Source organism: Apodemus sylvaticus, chromosome 23, assembly GCF_947179515.1.
Source record: "Apodemus sylvaticus chromosome 23, mApoSyl1.1, whole genome shotgun sequence".
Taxonomy (NCBI): Eukaryota; Metazoa; Chordata; class Mammalia; order Rodentia; family Muridae; genus Apodemus; species Apodemus sylvaticus.
The window spans coordinates 11,445,244-11,465,075 of NC_067494.1; the positions used below are offsets into that span (position 1 = coordinate 11,445,244).

The 19,832-nt window shown below is 45.0% G+C and overlaps 1 protein-coding gene across 1 annotated transcript in view; it reads right to left on the reverse strand.

Moving 5' to 3' along the window:
* Slc2a12 (solute carrier family 2 member 12) overlaps positions 1 to 19,832 on the reverse strand; it is a 53,640-nt gene that overhangs the window by 29,676 nt on the left and 4,132 nt on the right. The window contains exon 2 of the mRNA XM_052169759.1: positions 3,976 to 5,316. Coding sequence (XP_052025719.1) covers positions 3,976 to 5,316 — 1,341 coding nt within the window. The remainder of the gene's footprint in view (positions 1 to 3,975; positions 5,317 to 19,832) is intronic.

The window sequence follows — 19,832 nt, forward strand, 5'->3', positions numbered from 1 at the left end:
TGGCAACCTCACGGGGAAAATGGCGACATGAAGGCAAAACCCCAGCCCGGGCTCTCAACGAGGCACTATACTACTAACAACTGGGTCCCCTTATAGGTCCTAGGGAACACAAAATTTGGCCAGATCCATTTTTAGAACTTCCCCACGGCCAAGCTCAGGGGAAACACAGCCATTTTTCTGCAGATGGCCAGCGTCCCCAGACCCGACGGGACGACGTGGGAGCAAGCTAAAGTTTCTTCCACATACTCCCAGTTTGCTATGGCAAGTTCAGTTGCTTTCTGCCTACTCTGATCTAAGTTTCTTTTCTACTCTGCAGAGATACCAGGCCATGATTAAATAAACAGGCTACAGCCTTCCACACACGTCTCTACCAGCTTCTCTTCATAGCTCTGATTACTAAGTCTTTTACTGTTCTTCTTATTAACCTTTTCTTTTTTCTTTCTTTTTTTTCTTTTTTGTTTTTTGTTTTATTTGTTTTTTGTTTTTGTTTTTGTTTTTGAGACAGGGTTTCTCTGTGTAGCTCTAACTGTTCTGGACCTCACTCAGCCAGACCAGGCTGGCTTTGAGCTCAGAAATCTGCCTGCCTCTGCCTCCCAGAGTGCTGGGTACACCACCACCGCCCGGCTCACTCTTACTTCTAATGCATCTTGAAGGAAAGGACTGAGCCAAACTTAGTTAACTGCCATGTCTGGAGTCAGGGTGTCCCCTAAGGGCTCTTACGTTAAGAGCTTGCTTCTAGCTTATGGTGATATTAGGAAGCGGTAGACCTTTCTAGAAGGTAAGGCCTATTAGAACGCCATTAGGCCTTAGCAGTATGCCCTTCTTTATGTCAACAAAGAGTATTTTCCTTGGCTGTGTACTGTCTGTCCTGTGACGTACTGCCTCACCATTGACTCAAAGGCAAAAGGGACACGGTGATCACAGACTGAAAATTGAGACACCACGAGGCAAAAAGAATCGATCACAGTGACAGAAAGCTCTCAAATCCGCTCATGTTTACTATGAAGACCAACAGGAAACTGGATCCACCAGCTGAGGACTGAGCCCTTCAACACGTGAGCTTCTGGATGGGTTGAACCTTCACACCCAATACCCAACACTAAGTTTAAGAAATATTTAAAAAGAAGAAGGGCAGAATACCCTTTAAGGGAGCATAAACAATGAATCTACTAACTGTTTCCAAAATCAAACTGGATTCTCCACAGAGGGGAAGTCTGTTCTGTATGAGCTGGAGTGGAAAACGTGCTGCATTCAGGGTAAACCAGAACCCAAAGAGAGAAGGGTGACGTGATGTTAAAAGACTCCACTGATGAATAGGTTTGTCAGTCTCCTAAGCAGCTTGGGTCCCTGCACCCTGGCTAGGGGCAGCAGGAACATGAAGAAAAGACAGACACACAGAAACACGTGCAGTGAAGCTGGGACCAGAGTGGAGACGGTTCTCTAATCATGGGCAACCTAGAACCTCAAGTGTTTACTGTGTGCCATACATGGGGTGGGGTTAGCTCATCTCTGTAGAGAATCTCAGGTGAACAGTCTCAGGCTGTGAACACCTGGGAGAAGGAAGCTATGGTTGCTAGGGATTGCACATACCAGTCAAGGCTTTATAAACTCTCATGCCTGACCTTCTGAGGAAAGCATTGCCTGGCTCATATGGGTAATAGCCTTGCTGATTTACCACGGGCTATTGGTATCTGAGCCCTGGACAGGCCTTGCTTATGTCAAAGGACACATTCCTAGGACTTCACTCACCCGGGGCTTCCTCTGCTCCCTACATAGGTTGGTTCTAAAAGTTCAAGGCTAATGGCTCTCCTACGATGTGCACCACATAGAACATCAACTCTTTCAACTCAAGGGGGTCTCAACTTTACAACTAAGAGGGCATACCTGTGTTATGCTCTTTCTCAGATACTAAGGCAACCCCTTGACGTTTCAGAGAATCGGATAAAAATAGCTATATAAAAGAAACATCTTTGGTTTCATGGTGAACATAGGACAAAAGAAGATTCTGGCAAAGGAAACCAGTAGGTGGGAAACCACCATGCACAGCTTATCACGTGAACTTAACTCACTGTACTTGTTTATGCAGCAAAGTTTAATAGACAATGTCAAGTTGTTCCTCAGTATATGATAACACCCATACTGATGCTTCACCAAATGCCATTAGTTCAAAAAAAAAAAAAAAAAAAAAAAAAAAAAAAAAAAAAAAAACCAGAGCAGTCACCTAAGTGTATCATGGGCCAACAGCTTCCTATGTTAATGTCTTAATGAACAAGATCAAGGCTGAGACAGACCATTCAGAGGCTAGGGTGTAATAATATTTACTCTGGCTGCCCCTTCACAGCTTATATGGGAAATCTACCCACCCATGGTGCTAGAAGGTGGCCTCCTCTGGCTACCCAACCTAGTTACAGCTGCTTAGTCCTAGACTGCCTCAGGTGAGTGATTGTTGCAAAATATTTCTTATCTATTCACAAAGAGGCAGTGAGAGGCCAGTGACTGGAGGAGAGAGAAGAGGAGGAGCTAAGGGGAGAGGCTCAGTAGACTGCAGGAGTGGAGGAGAGAGAGGGAGACTGAGGATATCCAGATGGCGTTTCTGGTGTTTCGGAGAGGTTTGAAATATTGGGATAAGACTTTGTCATTGTAAATTGCCGTTATGGAATCAGGAGTTTCTTATACATAAATATATTTGGTTAACTATTCAAGTTTAAGAGTCATGTTTTACCGAATACTTGGAAGGAGTAGGTGCTGGGCAGAAGCATGGGACTCCCACCCTTTACAGAGTCTATGGTGGAGAGGAAACACAGCTGGAATGCTGTGAGAGCTAGCTGGAAGAGATTGGCTCAGCGGCGATAGTGAGAGTTGTCCTGAGTGTGACCGGCTGGATCTTGGTGCAGAGGCTTGGCGGGGCGGTACAAATTTATAATTATTTAACACTAAAAGTGATCACAGTGTAGTTTCTACCAGATCCCTGCTTGACTGGAATTTGAAAAAATATATATATAGAAACTGATATTTTTTAGATATGTAAAATTTAAATAATGAGGTGGAAGTAGAATTAGAGCAGCAGAGGCTAAAGCAGCATGTTCAAGGGTATTGATTAACTGATATCCAATAGGTCGACTCAGCTGATTGATGATCAGAAAGAGACCAGCCTTTATTAGAGAAAATGTGTCACCTTGACCCTTGTAGATAACTACTAATTGAAGAAGAGGGTGGAAAGATGGAGGAGAAAGAGAGGGAGGCAAGGAGAGAGATGGCACTCGGAGGGCAGGAGGATCTGAGATGGGAGGATCACCCTTGACTTTTAGCACTTTTCCCCCAGTGACATGTATGGGAGATCCTCCACAACCTCCCTGTAAGAGGGTGAGATGTCTTGTGAGGCAAAAGACTAGAGAACAGAAACAGACTACCTCAATGTGTCTTATGTTTGAACAGACCAAGTATAGAAAGTGGAAGAGCCTTGCAGGTAGGTCCTGGTAAGCTGTCAAACTTGTGTTGTGTTGTTATGATTACCTAGTGCATAGGTAATAATATTACTGAGTGTACCAATCATTAACAAAATCTAAACACTTCATTTGTTCCCCTTCCATCCATAAAAGAGAGTCACAGAATGCAACGAAACCTCAATAAAGTTGCATTCATACAACAATCTAACGCCACTGAGCAGTGGATCTCTTGGCAGGTCTGATTCACCCCTGGCCAGCTGTGCTAAGGTAATGCTCATACTGTAATGTAGATAACAGCGAGCAACTGATCCTGTAGATAAACATGGGCTTTGTGGGTTTTGGAAGCAAACACTTAAGAGGCACATTTCCAACCTTTGCAGAACACTGGGCACCCACCAGTCTGCTCATTTTGCTTCTTGGACTTGCATCTAACAAGGCTGTACCTGACTCTAGACTGTCTGAATCGATGACAGGCAGTACAGAACAATCAGAAGTGTTGGAGAAAAAGAATAAGAAGTGAGGTACTTACTGGGTCCCAGACCAATTGAAAACGCAGCCACGTAAACAAGCAAGCTGGCCAGGGACAGCCATTTGTAAGCAGCTGGGATGACTGCAGGGTCTGTGACTCCCTGGGGTTCAGTTCGGCTCAGTACAGCATTTGGTAAAGATGTGAAGGTCATCTCCCTTTCCAGCTCCAAGTCATTCCCCATGGGCATAAATGACCCTTTGCTGTGGGGAGTGGTTCTTTTAAACTGCTCCCTGAGACTGCTGTTGCTGGTTGACAGGTTTCCTGTTGCATAGAACACAAACTCCTCCAGGGACTGGTTAAGAGGACTATGGCTTCTGCAGATGGTGGTGAAGTTCATGTTGATGTTGAGATTCACAATGCCCATGGTCAACAGCGAAGCAGCCATCACGGAGGAGCCAATGCAGAGGAAGGTTTTGCTGCCAACGTGGTCCACGAGGAGGGTTGCTGGGATGGTGCTAACCACCTTGACCACACCAACCCCAGTGGACGCAAGGCTGGCTGCCTCATTGCTCTGGAAGCCAACAGATTTCAAGACAGTTGACGCATAGAATAGTATGTTTGGCTGGCCAGTGGTTTGGACGAAAAATACCAGTGTCAGACCTATCAGGATTCTGGTCCTCATGTTATCCTTGGAGCGAAACAGATCCCAAAAACTATACTGATACTCATCTTTCAAGGAAGATTTGATCAAGGTGAGTTCTTCAGTGGTGTCTGAGATCACTCTCAACTTCTCGAGGACTTTGCCCGCAGCCTCCTCTTGTCCCTTCATCACCAGGAAACGAGGACTCGGGGGAAGAAAGTACATGGCGATTGCTTGCAGAACCCCTAGGGGAATCACAAGGCCAAACATATACTTCCAACCATTGGAGATGTTAGCAAATGCGTAGTTTGAAATATAGGCAAAAAGGATGCCAGTGACGATCATCAGCTCGTTCAGTGACACGAGAAGTCCTCTTCTATGCCGAGGGGCAATCTCTGCGATGTACACACACGTGGCAATGGAAGACAGGGAGATGGAAACCCCTATAGCAATGCGTCCCATGATAAGGAGCGTGTAGGACAGACTCACTATCAAGACTGAGCTTCCGAGTCCTAGGAGGCAGGATGACAAGATGATGGTGAGCCTTCTTCCGTACCTGTCAATCAGCACGCCTCCGGTGAGAGAGGCCAGGAACGCCCCGATGAGGAGGGAGCTCACAACCATCTCCTGCTCATGGCAGGTCAGGGCTAACAGCGTTCTGATCTGCAGAAGAGCCCCAGAGATGAGCCCAAGTTCATAACCCACCAGGAGGCCGCTGATGGCTGCAGTAACGGACGTCAAGAATGTAAACATGCTGGGACCTACAAGCAGAAAAGAGAGACGGTGAAATCAGTCCAAGAGATCATCCCAAACACACCACATCCAAATGGAGACTTGTCCCTGGGTAAGACTTTCATAGTGTTGGCTTTAGACGCACATACAACCGACCACACTTAAAAAAAAAAAAAAAAAACATAGTAGAATAAAACACTAGCCAAGAAGATAATTAACAACAGCAGGGAAAATCTTTTTTTTTTCTTTGTTGTTTAGGAGAAGACTCGTGGAGGCATTTATGAAGTCTGGCTTCCTTCTGGCTAGAGTGTTGGGGGGTTGTTTTAGTCAAGGGTAAGTAGCTCTGGGAGATAAGCAGCCGGCAGATGATAAAGACAGAACAGACAAGGTTACCAGTTAGTGCACGCCTCTGGCTTTGGATTAGATGTCCAGATAGCCTGCTTGTCCCAGCCCAACCCAGTTCTTTAAATACAGACGTCCACGGGCAGATAGGACGGAATGGACCTCTACAAGAGGGTATGGGTCCCACAGACACCAGCCTCTAAGTCTCTTGCCTTCATTCCTCATTGGCCACCATTAAGCTGTACTTGGGCTTTGCCAGGGCCATAGAGGTGGGAGCAGGAGGTGCAGAGTCAAGGGCATATTAAAAATGAGGAAGGGAGGGGGCAAGCAGCCCACAATGTCTGTTGCTCATGGGATGAAGGAAGAGGGTGAGGGAGGGATGCAAGAGAGGGAGACAAAGGAGATTAAAATTTTCCTTTTTAATGTAAAACCCTAGGAAAAATGGGAAAAGGTGAATAGTTATTACTTTTCAGTAACAAGTATGCATATATATATACACATGTATAGCATAATATGTATGTCACATTCCAAGATACACACATATACATGTGTGTGTGTATATATATATATATATATATACACACACACACACAGACATAGACATAGATATACATGAGACATAGATATCTTGTACTGTGACAAAACAGGGCAAACAGGAAATGTTGGCAGGGGGAAGAAATATATATAATTTAATATAATATCATATAAATTTTATATTAATATATAATTGTATTACCACATAACGAATATTAATATAAATTTTACATTTATATTCTATTTTATTTCGTACTAGACAGAATGGCAGCCATTTCTATGGCACGACAGTGAGGCTCCTGCCATGTCTCAGGAACAGTGAGAAAGACGGCATATAGTATGTGTACCACAGGAGCCTGATTGTAGGGAAAGGCAGAGAGAGCTTGGGTGGGCACTGAGGAGCGGGACACTGTGTGCAGCGGGAGTCACCATGACACTTTACACTGCCTTCCAAGTACAACAGGCCACACACCCACTAAGTCAGAGAGCATGGGCACCATGGCTGTCCTGGTTTGGGAGGTATGATTGCTTCGGTAAAGAAAATCAGTCTTCAAGGGCCAAGACCGGTCACTGGTTTCAAGGACTTCACTGACAGAAGAGGATATTGGCTCAGGTCTGAGGGCTCGGGTGGAACTGGAGACAAGTCAACAAACACAAGGCTTCCCGTCAAGCCAAGCGAGTGCCCATGAGTCTAACTTCTCAGGAACAGGGAGTGGACTAGGCCAGGGGGTTGGTGCTCAAATGGCACTTGGGTTGAGCAGTCAAGTGGGTGCTATGGACTGCCTGGTGCAACGTGCCCTGGCAGGAAACGTCAGGAACAGAACTGTTTGTGTGTAGTAACAAGAGACATGGACACCAGAGACTTCATTTTAGACTAAACTGTTTTCGTCTTTTCCTGAAAGATGAAAATGTCCAGGAGGGACACATGAGTACTGGGGGCTGACGGAGGCTGGAGAGATGGAGCAAACATGGTGGTTAAAACCACGGAATGTGTGGCATCATGTAGGAAGATGGAATGAAGGAAAGGCAGCAGGCCTAAGGTGGGGAGACCTTAGGACCTCCACTATGAGGGCCAGGAACCCTGGAGAAGCAGTAACCCTGAGCTGGCTGGGCTGGAACAAGCACATGGATCCAATCTCACAGGCTGAGGTGCAGCCATGTAACTGCCTGCTTCTGAAGGTGAACAGGGCGCCATTTTTAGGTGGTACTCAGAAACCAAGCGTGGGCTCACACGCCTTTAATTCCAGCACTCAAGAGGCAAAGGCAAGGATCTCTGTGAGTTCAAGGCCAGCCTTGTCTACCCAGCCAGGGCTCCACAGGGAAACCCTGTCTTAAAACTAAACAAAAACCAAACCAAAACAAAAACCCTGTTCAGCTCTCCTGAAGTAAATAGGTCAAATTAAGATGATCAAGGCAGCAAAGAGCCAAGGTATTCTCCACCAGCAGCAATCTAGTGCCAGATGTGAGTGGACAATTGAAAATACCAGATAAACTGAGGCAGGTATTGTAACTTAATTGGTAACGTGCTCGCTTAGCAAGCCCTTGGTTCAGATCCTGTCACTGCATAAAGACAGTTTGCTACACATGCCGGTGATCTTAGCACTCTGAAGGTTTAAGCAAGAAAAAGTTCAAGGTCATCCTTGAGAACACATAGAATTCAAAGTCCACCTGGGCTATAGAGATTATGTCTATAAATAAATAGATGATAAATAGATAGATATATAGATAGATAGATAGATAGATAGATAGATAGATAGATAGATAGTCATGGTAAGATAGACCAGTGAATAAGACTATAATAATTCACATCAAATAAATCAAATAAAGCAAATATATAAGAAGTCAATTAGATAAAACTGTATCAGAAATCCATGTAATCAAAAAATAACTACTAAGCACCTTTATATAGCAGGTACTTTACTAGATACCAAAATACACACAAATTCACATACACACAGAGAGAATAAAATAACATAAATATGGTCTCTGCCTTCAAGAAATTTAATCACCTGGTCACATTTCTATTTATTGTGCTTGTTTTGTTTTAGCATATACTAAATGACTTAATCTCTTATAGATCCATCTATGTCCTCCGGTTTCACGTGTATCTCCTGTCTCTTGCACGGTCTTTAACATTACCATCAGCAAACTCTTCTACTTCAAAGAAAATCAGAGAAATCCTCCTAATTGAATAAGAATAGCATTGTCTGTCCATCTGTCCATGGGGGCACATGTGTGTGTATGTGTGTATGTGTGTATGTGTGTGTGTGTGTGTGTGTGGTGTGTTATTAAGTATGGTATGTGTATATGTTGAGAACAGAGGACAACCTTTGGGAGTCAGGTCTCTCCTGCCGTCATGAGATCTGGGTATCAAACTCGAACATCCAGGTTTTGTGCTTTTACCTGATGAGCTATCTTGCCAACCCAAGAACACTCTATTATTCACCCTTCCTTCTGACATTGCTCGTGTTAACTGGGCGTGCTGTACGGACTTGTGTATGCATGTGTTTGTCAACTGGCAACCGTGGCTTCTCGTGCTCTGATTGATGTAACTGGTAATTCCTGAGACTGAAACCTTGGAGGCAGATGGGGTGAGGGGGGTTAGTGACAGGGGTAGCTGGGGGTTAAGGACGCAGTGAAAGTGACAGCTAACAACCTAGGAAACAGATGGTTGTCCCCGCAGCCTTCATCTTTCTTTCTTTCCCTCCTGGAAGATAGGAAAGGGTGTTTGCCTACAAAGGGGACTTCTGGCATTTCAGGGTCCCCTCCGTTGATGGTGGGTGGGTCTGCTGCTTTGCCTTGGAGAGATCCGCAGGAGTCAACAGGGTGGTGGCTTTGTATAGTCTAGTAGAACTACTCCTTAGGGGAGAGGGGCCTGGCTGGATCCTGCTGCTGCTTTCTGGACTCAAAGATAATTTGCCTCTTCCCTTCCAGGGCACAAGACACTGACAGTACGTGCAGAAGGTCTGGAAGCCATCCGGGTTCGTGAATGTCCTTAGGACATAGAACACTGGGTACAGTTTTTCAGCGATTAGTGATGGCATTTCTCTATGGAACATGGAAACATTTTACTTGAATCTGCACGTATCACAGCCTATTACTCTCTCAGTACCTGTCTGTTTTATCTATCTCTGGTCAATTTACCTTTAAAAGTTAAAACCTTCGAGTAAGGCTATTCTATGGCCTTAGCCGTATGGGAAAAGTTTACCAACGGTGGTAAGAATTAGGGACTTAGTCATTTAAACTCTGAATTGTCCTGGCTGTGTGTGAGCACTAGCCAAACTATTTTCCTCACCTTGCTACCAGGACTTATGACAACTGAAGTTCCAGTTCAATTCCGAGGCTGCCCCATTGCCCTTGGAATTCTAGTTCAGTGTATAATGCCTCCAAGATGGCCACCTCTTCTCTTCAAGACCTACATCAGAGACCATTTACCTGATATTGCTTCTTCATATAAAAGTCACAAAAAGAGACAGAGACAAGCCTTTTCTTGGGTCTACTTTTTGGTTAATGACGATGCTAGAAGCAATATCTCATTCTATAGATGGCAGGAAGCAGACAAAACTTTTCCAAGAAATCTGGCAGTAAAGTGAATGAAACAGGATGTCGTCTGAGGTAATGGCAGGAGGCAAAGAGTCTATGTGTTGAAAAACAGATGGAAGAGTTTGAGGCAGCAGGATGGCTTGAGGTGAAGTAGCCATGGTGAGAGCAGAGAAAAATACCACCCAAAATTAATATAAAACCAACACCTCCACAACAACAACAACTATTCCCAGACATCAAACCGAAAGCTCGCCTGCAGCTTCTCACGGCGTTTTCTTTCTCACGACCCTGATTCCAGCTTCCCTTCTTTCACAGGGTTGTTCTAGACAAAAGTGCCATGGGGACCTCGCAGATTTGTACGCTGAAGTGAGCAGAGGGTGGAGAACTTATGGCCGAAAGGGAAACTATCGGGTACCCACAGGCTGTTGAGTTACGTTTGGCCCTGTGTCTTCAGGCTAACCATAGGGAAAAACAAAAACCTGGTGCCTTTTGATGCAGTGAGGATTCCATACGAAGGCGATATAAGGATGTAACCACAATCATGATGTTGTACATAAAGGAGCTGTGAGACCCACGGGGCCACACAGAGTGGGCTGGCAGGGGGCACTGGGCAGGGGATCCCCCACAACAGTAGCCACACTGTCTCTGCTCATGTGAGTCACATGAAACCGTGGCTGTACCCCACCCTCAACACGAGATGCTCCATTTTCCACAATATTTTGAATTTCCGCCTGCTTTCTTCTCCCCTTTCTTCTCCCAAATGCCAATGGTTCATAATGGGCACACAATAGATGCTTACCGCCTCACTAAATCCCACAGTGGGCAGAAGAGCGTGCGCGCACAGGTTTCCTTGGCGGGCAGCCAGGTGATTATACGGCTTGACCAACTGTGAAAGCTTCTCGGATTTAAAGAAAAACTCGCAGCTGCCCCTCGAGCTGCCCGACCATTGTGCCCGCCACTTCCTGCACTGGTTCACTTGGGTGCCTTTGATGCTGACTCATCTTTCAACAGCCACCTCAAGGGCCACCACCCCTGGAAAGACCCCTGTACGTGCATGCATGCATGCATGCGTGTGTGCGGTCATTACCCTGCCTGGCTGTGTTTTGCTGGCTCGGTCCAGCCTCTCTGTGCAAAGGCTGCTCTCAGAGGGCCCGCCCCAAGGGTCGCGCTGATTCCCGGATCTGCCCATCTTTACTTTTAGGCTGAAAGTTAACTTGGCCGCCAAACTCTGTTCTCAGTGCTAGTCTTTTGTGCCTGGTAAGACAATTGGTTTGTTGAGACTGTGACTAGAAAGGGCTGCAGAATGCCCCTTCCTCCGTCCAGTCATGCTCCACTCCCCTCAGCTCTATTACGTACTGCTGACTTGCAGAACTTTATAATTATATCCAAGCTTGCTGTCTGGATAGTATACCATCAACATTTCCAAAAACATTTTCAGAGCAATTATTAGCATGTTACCGTCACACCGGGTGGTTGCAGGGACTGTAAAGTCTTGTGTGTATCTGCGTTTCGATAAAATCAGCTTTGAGGATGAGCTTGCTCTATATGACCCCACCCCCACCCCCACCTGCCCTCGCTCACTGTTAGCACTGTTGTTAGGTCCAGCCTTTCAAATTCTACATCCCTCTCCAAGTACCCAATTCCCAGGCCCAGCTATACATCATTTACTGTTACCGGAAACTTCTATATTTTTTCCCTGACTTGTATGACTCTTCATGCTATAACCCATCCCACCAATCTACATTCATCTTCTCTCTCGGCTCCAGGAAGCCTTATACATCCCTGAGGATATAGCTCAAGCATCTCCACTTCTTCAGAGCCTCCCAGCCTTCCCTTCTTGAGTCAGTGTTAACCTTGTATCTGTAGCCTACAATAGCCTGGAGACAGGAGGGGCTTATAGGGTGTGGGGACAAGGTGGGTGCTTAGGCCAGGAACACGCAGACTGTCAGAGGGTACGCAGCAATGGGCATGCTCAATAACGTCTCTAGGATGTCTCCTAAGGGAGGGCAACTGGCTTAGCCAGAAGACTGTGGCACATGAATTCCTGGAAGTTAAGTAAGTATACACCAACTTTCAGAGGCCACTTCCCACAGAGGGTAGAGGTCCCAACCCCCAAGATGCTGTTTCTTGGCCCTGTGATGTGTATGGTGGCCCCTGGTGTGGTACGAATTGGCTTCTGACTCCTATAGACCTACCCCTTACATAGACCTCCAATTGTCCCTTAAGCACATGGGGAAAGTCAGAAACCCGACCTCCTTCCACACCCACTATTGCTTGATGCCTCCAGGAAGGATGGGAACATTGCTGGCTTGCTTTTGTATTCTTCCAATCCCGGGGTTGACCTAGTGGTTCATCCATCATTATGCTTTCTTGAAACAAACGTTCTCCCTACTCTATTGGCAAGAGAGTTAGTTACAAATTGGGGACTGTATCTTATTACTTAGCTACATTTGGCTTTCGCTGTTACTTATTGTCCTTTTTTATGTGACTGCAGGGATAACTTCCCTTCTTTCTCCTTCCCTCCATCTTCTCTCCTTCCTCCTTCCTTCCTCCCACAACTTCTATCAGATGTTTTCTTCTTCTAAAATTTCCAGATAGTCATTGAGCCCTTATGCTCAGAAAGCATTTCTTTTACTCTATTGGTGATTTTTTTTTTTTTTTTTTTTTAGTCACATCATGTCTATGCTGGTCACACACGTTCTTATATTTCTGCAGATCTATCTTTGTGTCGCTTTAATCGTTTCTCCTGGTCACCCACCCCGCATCACAGATTCGGGAAATCGATCTCTTGCGTGGCTTTATTTTCTTTCTGTTCTCTACATCTTATGATGGCCAATGCTAATTCATCTGTCAGCAGCTCTGTCTTCCAACTCTGCCTGCTTGTCCTTACTGCGTGTTACCATAGTTTGAATGTTGTTGGTCCCGTAAATTTCCATATGCTAGAGGCATGTTGCCAGTGTGGTGAATTCAGGAGGTGGTCTATCCAGGGTGGGGCGATGGGGGTCCTTAGATCACAAGGGACATCACCAATGAGATGGAATACTGATACCAGTGAGAGGGAATGTAATATTAATATTGTAATGTGAGGCTTTTTTCTTTTTCTTTTTGTAAGATATAGTTTGAAAGCCAGGCTAGCTTCAAACTTAGCATGTAGATAAAGAACTACTGAATCCCTTTCACTTCAAATGCTCCCCAGCACATGATATCACACCCAACCCTGGGGTGAGCTCCAGTGTCAACAAGTTCTTAAACATGCCTGATCCTGACCTTGTGTCTCTTGCTGGCTTTCTGTCTGGAGAGACTGAATCTGGTTTTGGCTTTCTGGTTTGAGATGAGATCATTATTTTCCCTCTCACATGCACTCCTGACATTGATCCTTGCAACTGGCCTGACTGAAGAAGTCCTCAACCGTGGACTTCCAGCCTCTGAAAACGTAAGCTAAATAAAGTAAATAAGAAACCCTGCCTGAGGTGTTTAGTTATAACTAAACAGCAGCAGCTTAATACAAGCATTCTGTTATTTTCTTTCACAGTTCACTGTTGTAAAATTACTTTGAGAACAGAAGTAGCTTTCTAAAATGTATGTTTCTGACAAAAATAAAAAAAACCCACCTCATTCTTTTCTATTGCATTTGGAATGCACATACAATAACCAGATTTTTTTCCGAGTTCTTTCTTTTTCTATTCACGAGCCAGTTATGACGTTTTTGACTACAAGAACCTCAAGGCCTGAAAAGCTCTGAAGCTTTCCACATGATGGAATTTACTTCAATTTCAAATATATTCTATGAAGATACTTCTATTGGGTTTGGTGTCTCCAGTGATTCCTTGGCTTTCTTCTGCCTTTTGCTCCCTTCCTATCCCTCCTTCTGCCTCACTCTCCCTCCTTCTCCCTCCTTCTCCCTTCCTCTATCTCCTATCTTCCTTTATTTCCCTCTGCCCTCCCCCTGCCTCCCCCTGCCTCCCTATCCCTGCCTAATTAATGCACAGATGCTGTCTCCAGCCCAACCCAGACTTGTGGAAGTTCTGGCAATCACCTCCCTGAAGAAGCTCACAAAGAGGAGTAATGACAGAACAGTGTGGGAAGAGATGGGCTGTGGAACAAAACACTTGAGCGCCCCGGAGAAGATGGCTCTGAGGAGGTGCCCTCCTCTTCCCCTTCTGCATCCACCAAATGGAGACACACAGCAGGGCCTTGCCAGAGTCTAACTTGTTACTTGGATCTTAGACATTAGCGTAGCATCTTCATTTTATCAGCATTTCCTCTATTTCACTCACAACCAACTACTTCTGCTTCCAACACGACTGCCATTTTGCATGTGTGTCTGCATTGACCTAGAGGTTTACAGTGGAAGCTTAGGAGGAGTCTAATGAACAGAAACCATACAGCCATCTGCCTAGTCACCTCTGATGCTTCTAGATGGAACTTTGCAGTGTGGGGGAGGTGTGATAAGATATGGATGCTTGAATGTTCTTACTTTCTTATAAAGAATTCCCATGAGTGGCTAGCTAATGTTTTTTTTTTCTTTAATTTTAAAAAAAGCAACATACTTTTTTTTGTTGTTGCTTTATGAAATTTCAAATGTGTGGACATGGGGTGGAATTTGTTTAGCTCACATATATAGTAGTCATCTTCCATCTTTGCATTTTCTAATTAATAAATATAAAACCACCAACAAATTCTTTTAGGATCTTTAGGTCATTTCTTTTACTGTAAAATGGTTGAAACCGTGCCCTCTTGTGGGCTTCGCTGTTGCCACTGCATTTGATTTTTGAGAAGGGGGGAGGGTCTCAGGTAGCCCAGGTTGGCTTTGAACTTGCTTTTTAGCCAAGGATAACCTTAAATAAACTCCTGATGCTCCTGCCTTTACCTCCTACATGTTGCTGGGGTTAGTAGAGCACACCCACCACACCTGGCTTCCTTTGTGCTTTGTAAATCCTTAAATAGGGCACCACGGTGGGAAGAACATAAATAATATTGTAAATCCTATAATGGGGGTAATTCTAGAGAGCGCCCTTTATTTAAACTAAGGTCTGGATGGTCACCTAGGCGTTGAGAGAGGTGCTCAAAGGGGATTCTGCCAATGGACAGATGGACCAGGGGGAGCAAAGGAACAAAAGACTGAGGCAGTTCATGTGATACGGGCATCGATAAAGAAGGGCTAAAAATACAAGGCAAAGGAGCAAGGGAAGAAAAGGCTATGTTATAAATTTGCAGGGACAAGGATGGGAAGAGAAGCCAAGAACACAATTTGGTGAGGAATCAGAAGACTTTGGAAAGGCAAGTTTGCAATAAATTTCCTGTGTTAGATATGACAAGAGACGTTTAAGAATGTGCCTACATGGGCCGGAGAGACGGCTCAGCCATTAAAGGCTAAGCTCACAACCAAAGATGTAAGGATGTGCCTACACAGCAGTCCCCTGAGCTCATCAGTGAGTTTCAGAAGAGCATGTGTGGCTGGGATTGGAGAAGGGGAAGGGGAAAGGCTAACAGCTTCTTACAAGCTGGGTGAGACCGAAGCTCTGCTGTAATGGAAAGGCAAGACTCCAGGAAAAACAGACAGCTGGGGCATGAAGAATGGGAAAAGTCACAAGTCCTGCAGAGACTGCGTGCCCGAGTGGAGGGAGCGGAGGTGGGGGGCCAGGAGGCCTGAGGCTGGGACCACAGCGGGTTGGGACTAGCTTTACTTTCATATGGAAAGAACAGTGACCTGTGAGAGCTGGAGACCGTGAGGTCACTACAGTGGGACGCTTCCCGGAGTGTCCCTTTCATGCTACATGCTAAGCTCCCCTGCAGGCCCTGCACGCAGCCTCGAATTCCACGTTCCAGATCTGCTCTTCCCATTAAACTGAAACCCTTCCCGATCCCCAAACGTGCAGGCCTCTTTTCTCCAGCTTTCTATCTGCTTATTTTCTCCAGTTAAATGTTATACAAACCTATTGATGTCAGTTCTCCGTTATACTTTTTTTAAAGTATATATGAATGTGTGTGCATGAGTGTTCATGTGTGCCTGTGCATATGTGTGCATGCACGTGTGCATGTATGTATATGTGTGTATGTGTGTGCATGTGTGTGTGCAGTGTATCTGCACATGTGTGCATGTTTATTTTTGTGTGTATGTGGTGTGGGTGTGTGTGTGTGTGTGTGTGTGTAGGCCAGACTTGACACGGAGTATCTTCTGTCTTTCTATACTACCTGGCTTTGTGAGGTGTGATTCCCATTCTTATTGCTTTTGATTTAGAACTCTGGACCAGGGTCTTGGACCTCATTACTTTTTAAATAAAAATTTAAGAGTGTAACTTATAGACTCCATGTGACACCTATAAAGCATCCAATATACAATCCCTCCTCTTAAAGACAGACAGACACAGTCCCTCCTTCAAAAGAAAGAAAGAAAGAAAAGAAGAAAGGAAGGAAAGAAGGAAGGAAGGAAGAGAGAAAGAAGGAAGAAAGGTACAATCCTTTCTACTTAAGAGAGAGAGAGAGAAAGAGAAAGAGAGAGAGAGAGAGAGAGAGAGAGTAAATTCTTCCTAGTTAAAAAAATTAAGAAAATTAATAAAGTAGACAAGGAAAGAAAAACTATACAGCATGTTGCAGAGCTAAATGCTAAAGATGAATATATTGAGAGACCATCTGTATATCTAACATCAAAAGCCCGAGAGGAGCATTGTAACCTTCCAGGCATCCACAGGCGACCAACATGACTGCATGTCTATAGTCATTTAGACATTTTTCTTTCAGATGAACCGGTAAAGATCTACAGTCAAGGATGCTGTGCTAGATTCTTCCTCATTCTGAAGAGTCATACACTATCTCTCACACATTTCTGAATGCAAATTCTCTCTTGTTGACTCCATCTTGTGCGTGGAGCAATCGTGTGTAGCCCTCACTTGTGCACAGAGGGTAGACAAGGCTCATCTCGATGGTCAGCACCTTGGTGACCCAATGAGCACTGAGCACCCAAGGACTTCACTGCTGGTGATCATGGCTACATGTACAGCGTCTCTGACATGGATGTCAGACTACACAGAGAGGGGTGTAATCGCCACCTCTTATGAATTATACAGAACTTTGCAAGCACTGCCAGTCAGCTTGAACCTCTGATGGGTAAAACAATATATATGATGTTTATGAAATTGTAATAGCTTTTGTGCCTGTATGTGCATGTGTGCATGTATATGTGTGTATGTGTGTGTGTGTGTGTGTGTGTGTAGGGGTACTTGTAGACACAACCAGAACACAACCCCAGATGTCACCCTCAGGAATGCCCTTTGAGACAAGATCTCATTGGCCTCAACAGTTAACAAACCCCAGGGATCCTCCCCGTCCCCAGTGCTGGGATTACAAGTACCTGGCATTTTTTACATGGATGCTGGGAATTTAAACCAGGTCCTCATATCCTCAGCCCAGGAACTTATAATTTCATTTTTTGAAAAAAAAATGTTACCATGAAACAAAGGGACTTTGACAAAAAAAAAGGAAAGCACTTGAGTCCTGAAATGAGTTTATTCCTAAACTCTAGATCTGGCAGGTCAGGAAGTTGTTAGAGTGCTAGATGTATGATTGGCAGGTTGTTGATTTGGGATTCTGCGGCTGGCATCTCTGCTGCCACCTGTCCCCCCCCTAACATGGCGCAGATACTTGGCTTCTCCCTACCGGGAACCTGGGGCTGAGAAGCGAAGGCTCTGTCTGGAAGCAGAGCCCCTGATTAGAGAGTGGCTAGACTTTGACAAACTCAGCAAGCCTTACACTTTCTGTTCTCTCTGACCTCGGTCATAAGATTAAATGTTATGACTCAGTTCACAGCCCTGGGAAAAGTGGATGAGCCAAAGACAGGCTGATGATGGAAGCGAGTGCACGGTGAGGGTCAGCTGCTCACCGGTATGCCTGACCCTGTGCGTGAGCCAGGGCTAGTCTAACTCCAGTGCGCCATTGTGAGATAAGAAGGGATGCATTTGGTCCCTGATACTCATTTCATGGAAACCTTTAATCTGAATTGATGTAAAAGCTCCATTTTATAAAAATGGAACCATTCTGGAATTTGGTAGGTGCTGAAGCTGATCTCAAAAACCAACCAACCAACCAAAACTAACAAACAAAATAGCTACAAGAGGCCTCAACTCTATACCTATCAAAGGAATGGACTTTGGATAAAGAACTCTTCCAGGGAGACCAAGGGATTTATGGACCTCTGAGCCTGGCAATAGCATCAGATCTTTCCCAAGGTAAGGAACCTACACCTGATGGAGCCTGTGGATTCGACTAGTATCTTACAATAAATACAGGGAGGAAAGGACAGTGCTGAATGGAGTCGCCAACTGCGGACAGTCAAAGGAACACTATAGTTAACTACAGAGGCAAACTGTTCAATTTATTCAACAATCAGCGAAAGTGAGAGAGACCACACAAGAGACGGCACAAAAATGTAGTCCTCACGGAAAATGGGTCCTCACGGAAGCAAAGCACACTTACTAAACTATCAAAAAAGAAAAGTAAAACCTGGAAACAGCTTCTTACATGGTATCAGGAAATAAAATGGCGCCTTGTGTCCTGCATGCGTTCTCATAATTCCCTTGTTTTAAAACCCACAACCCTGGATAATGGAATTGTAGAGTGAAAAAAATATTCTATGACTCTTGCCTTGTGGGTTTCTAGAGTCTAGTCCCACTGGAAATCAAATATTTTATTAGTGTGGGAATGCTCTCTCACCATGCAAGTTAATCCTAGTTACAATTCCCCCACCGCCACCACCACCACCACCACCACCACCACCCCCCCCCCCGCCCATTCCCCCTAGTTCTTAAAAGTCTTACACATCTGTAGTTAAGATGCTATTTCAAGCAGGCTTCCAAAGCATCCTCATAGCTCCCAATTCCAACGTCCATAAAAGTGTGGAGACGTTGTGTATGAAGTTGTGTGGACACTGCCTGCAGCCCAGTAATGATGACACACAAGCTTCTCAAGAAACAACTACTTCCAAGGGGATCGCAGCTAAAGTGTGACGTCAAATTGCATTTGTTTATAAAGGGAAAAAGACTCCTATACGCCCAATGAAGGGCTGTACTTCCCCCTGATACTTGAATAGAGTTTTATAAAATAAGCCATTGTTCAAGTGTAATGGCATTAGAATGCTGGCATTAGAATGATAAAGGTGCTTCCTGCTTATCACTTTTGTACAAGGTACATAATTAGTATATCATAGAGACGTGGCCGTTCAGCAACTGTACAGAAGGACGTACTTGAATGTCGAAGGGAAAACAACCACAGAGACAGCACAAACCCAAAGAAACAGACATAGCTCATAGAAATTTATGACTTACAGTGTGGCTCATCTGATTCCATCTCAGCTGAGAAGTATTTTGAGAGATTTAGGCGTCTGGGCCTGAAACGGAAATTGGATTTTTTTTTTTTTTTGAAGGACTAACTAGATGAGAAATTGTCCTCATTTGGAATTCTGCAGAGTCCTTGGGGAAGAGTGGAGAAGCTATGTAACGCTCCCCTTTCTCACCCCCAAATCTTGTTGCCCCTTAAGTCATTTGGTGACTTGCTCTTCTGGGAAAGAATTCACGGGGAAATTGACATAGGGTGGTCCCGTGCTCACCCTCGCTCACACAACTCCCCGGTAAATGGCCAGTTCGTTCAACCCAGCTGTGGACGTTCATTGCTCGGTGACAGAGGGTTGGTTGTGCTGCTCTCGGAAAGTTTTTAAAGACAATGAGGATTAATAGTACTTGGGTTCCTCTTACTGAGCAAATGGTCCCTCTGAACTTCTCTTTCCCGGGATATTTTTAAAGGAAGATTAAAACCTCACAAATCTAAATCTGCGTTTCCAGATCAGCTGATTCCTCTGCTGTTCCGTATACCACAGGTTTCGCCCGGGCTATGCTGTGATACTCCAGACTCTATTTCCACCCCCCCCCCCCCAGGGAAAGGGAACGGCCACTAGGAAGTGTCTGCTGGAAAATTCATAAGGAGCAAGGAGCGTTCTCCCAAGCTCACCTTAAGAGTCCTGTCAGTTACCACCAAGCACGTCCCTGGAATCTGCCGCTTCAGCTACTGTGGCAAGTCTGGCAGAGAGGAGGGCAATGTTGGAAATATTTAACACCTGGGACAGGGCACTGGCCTA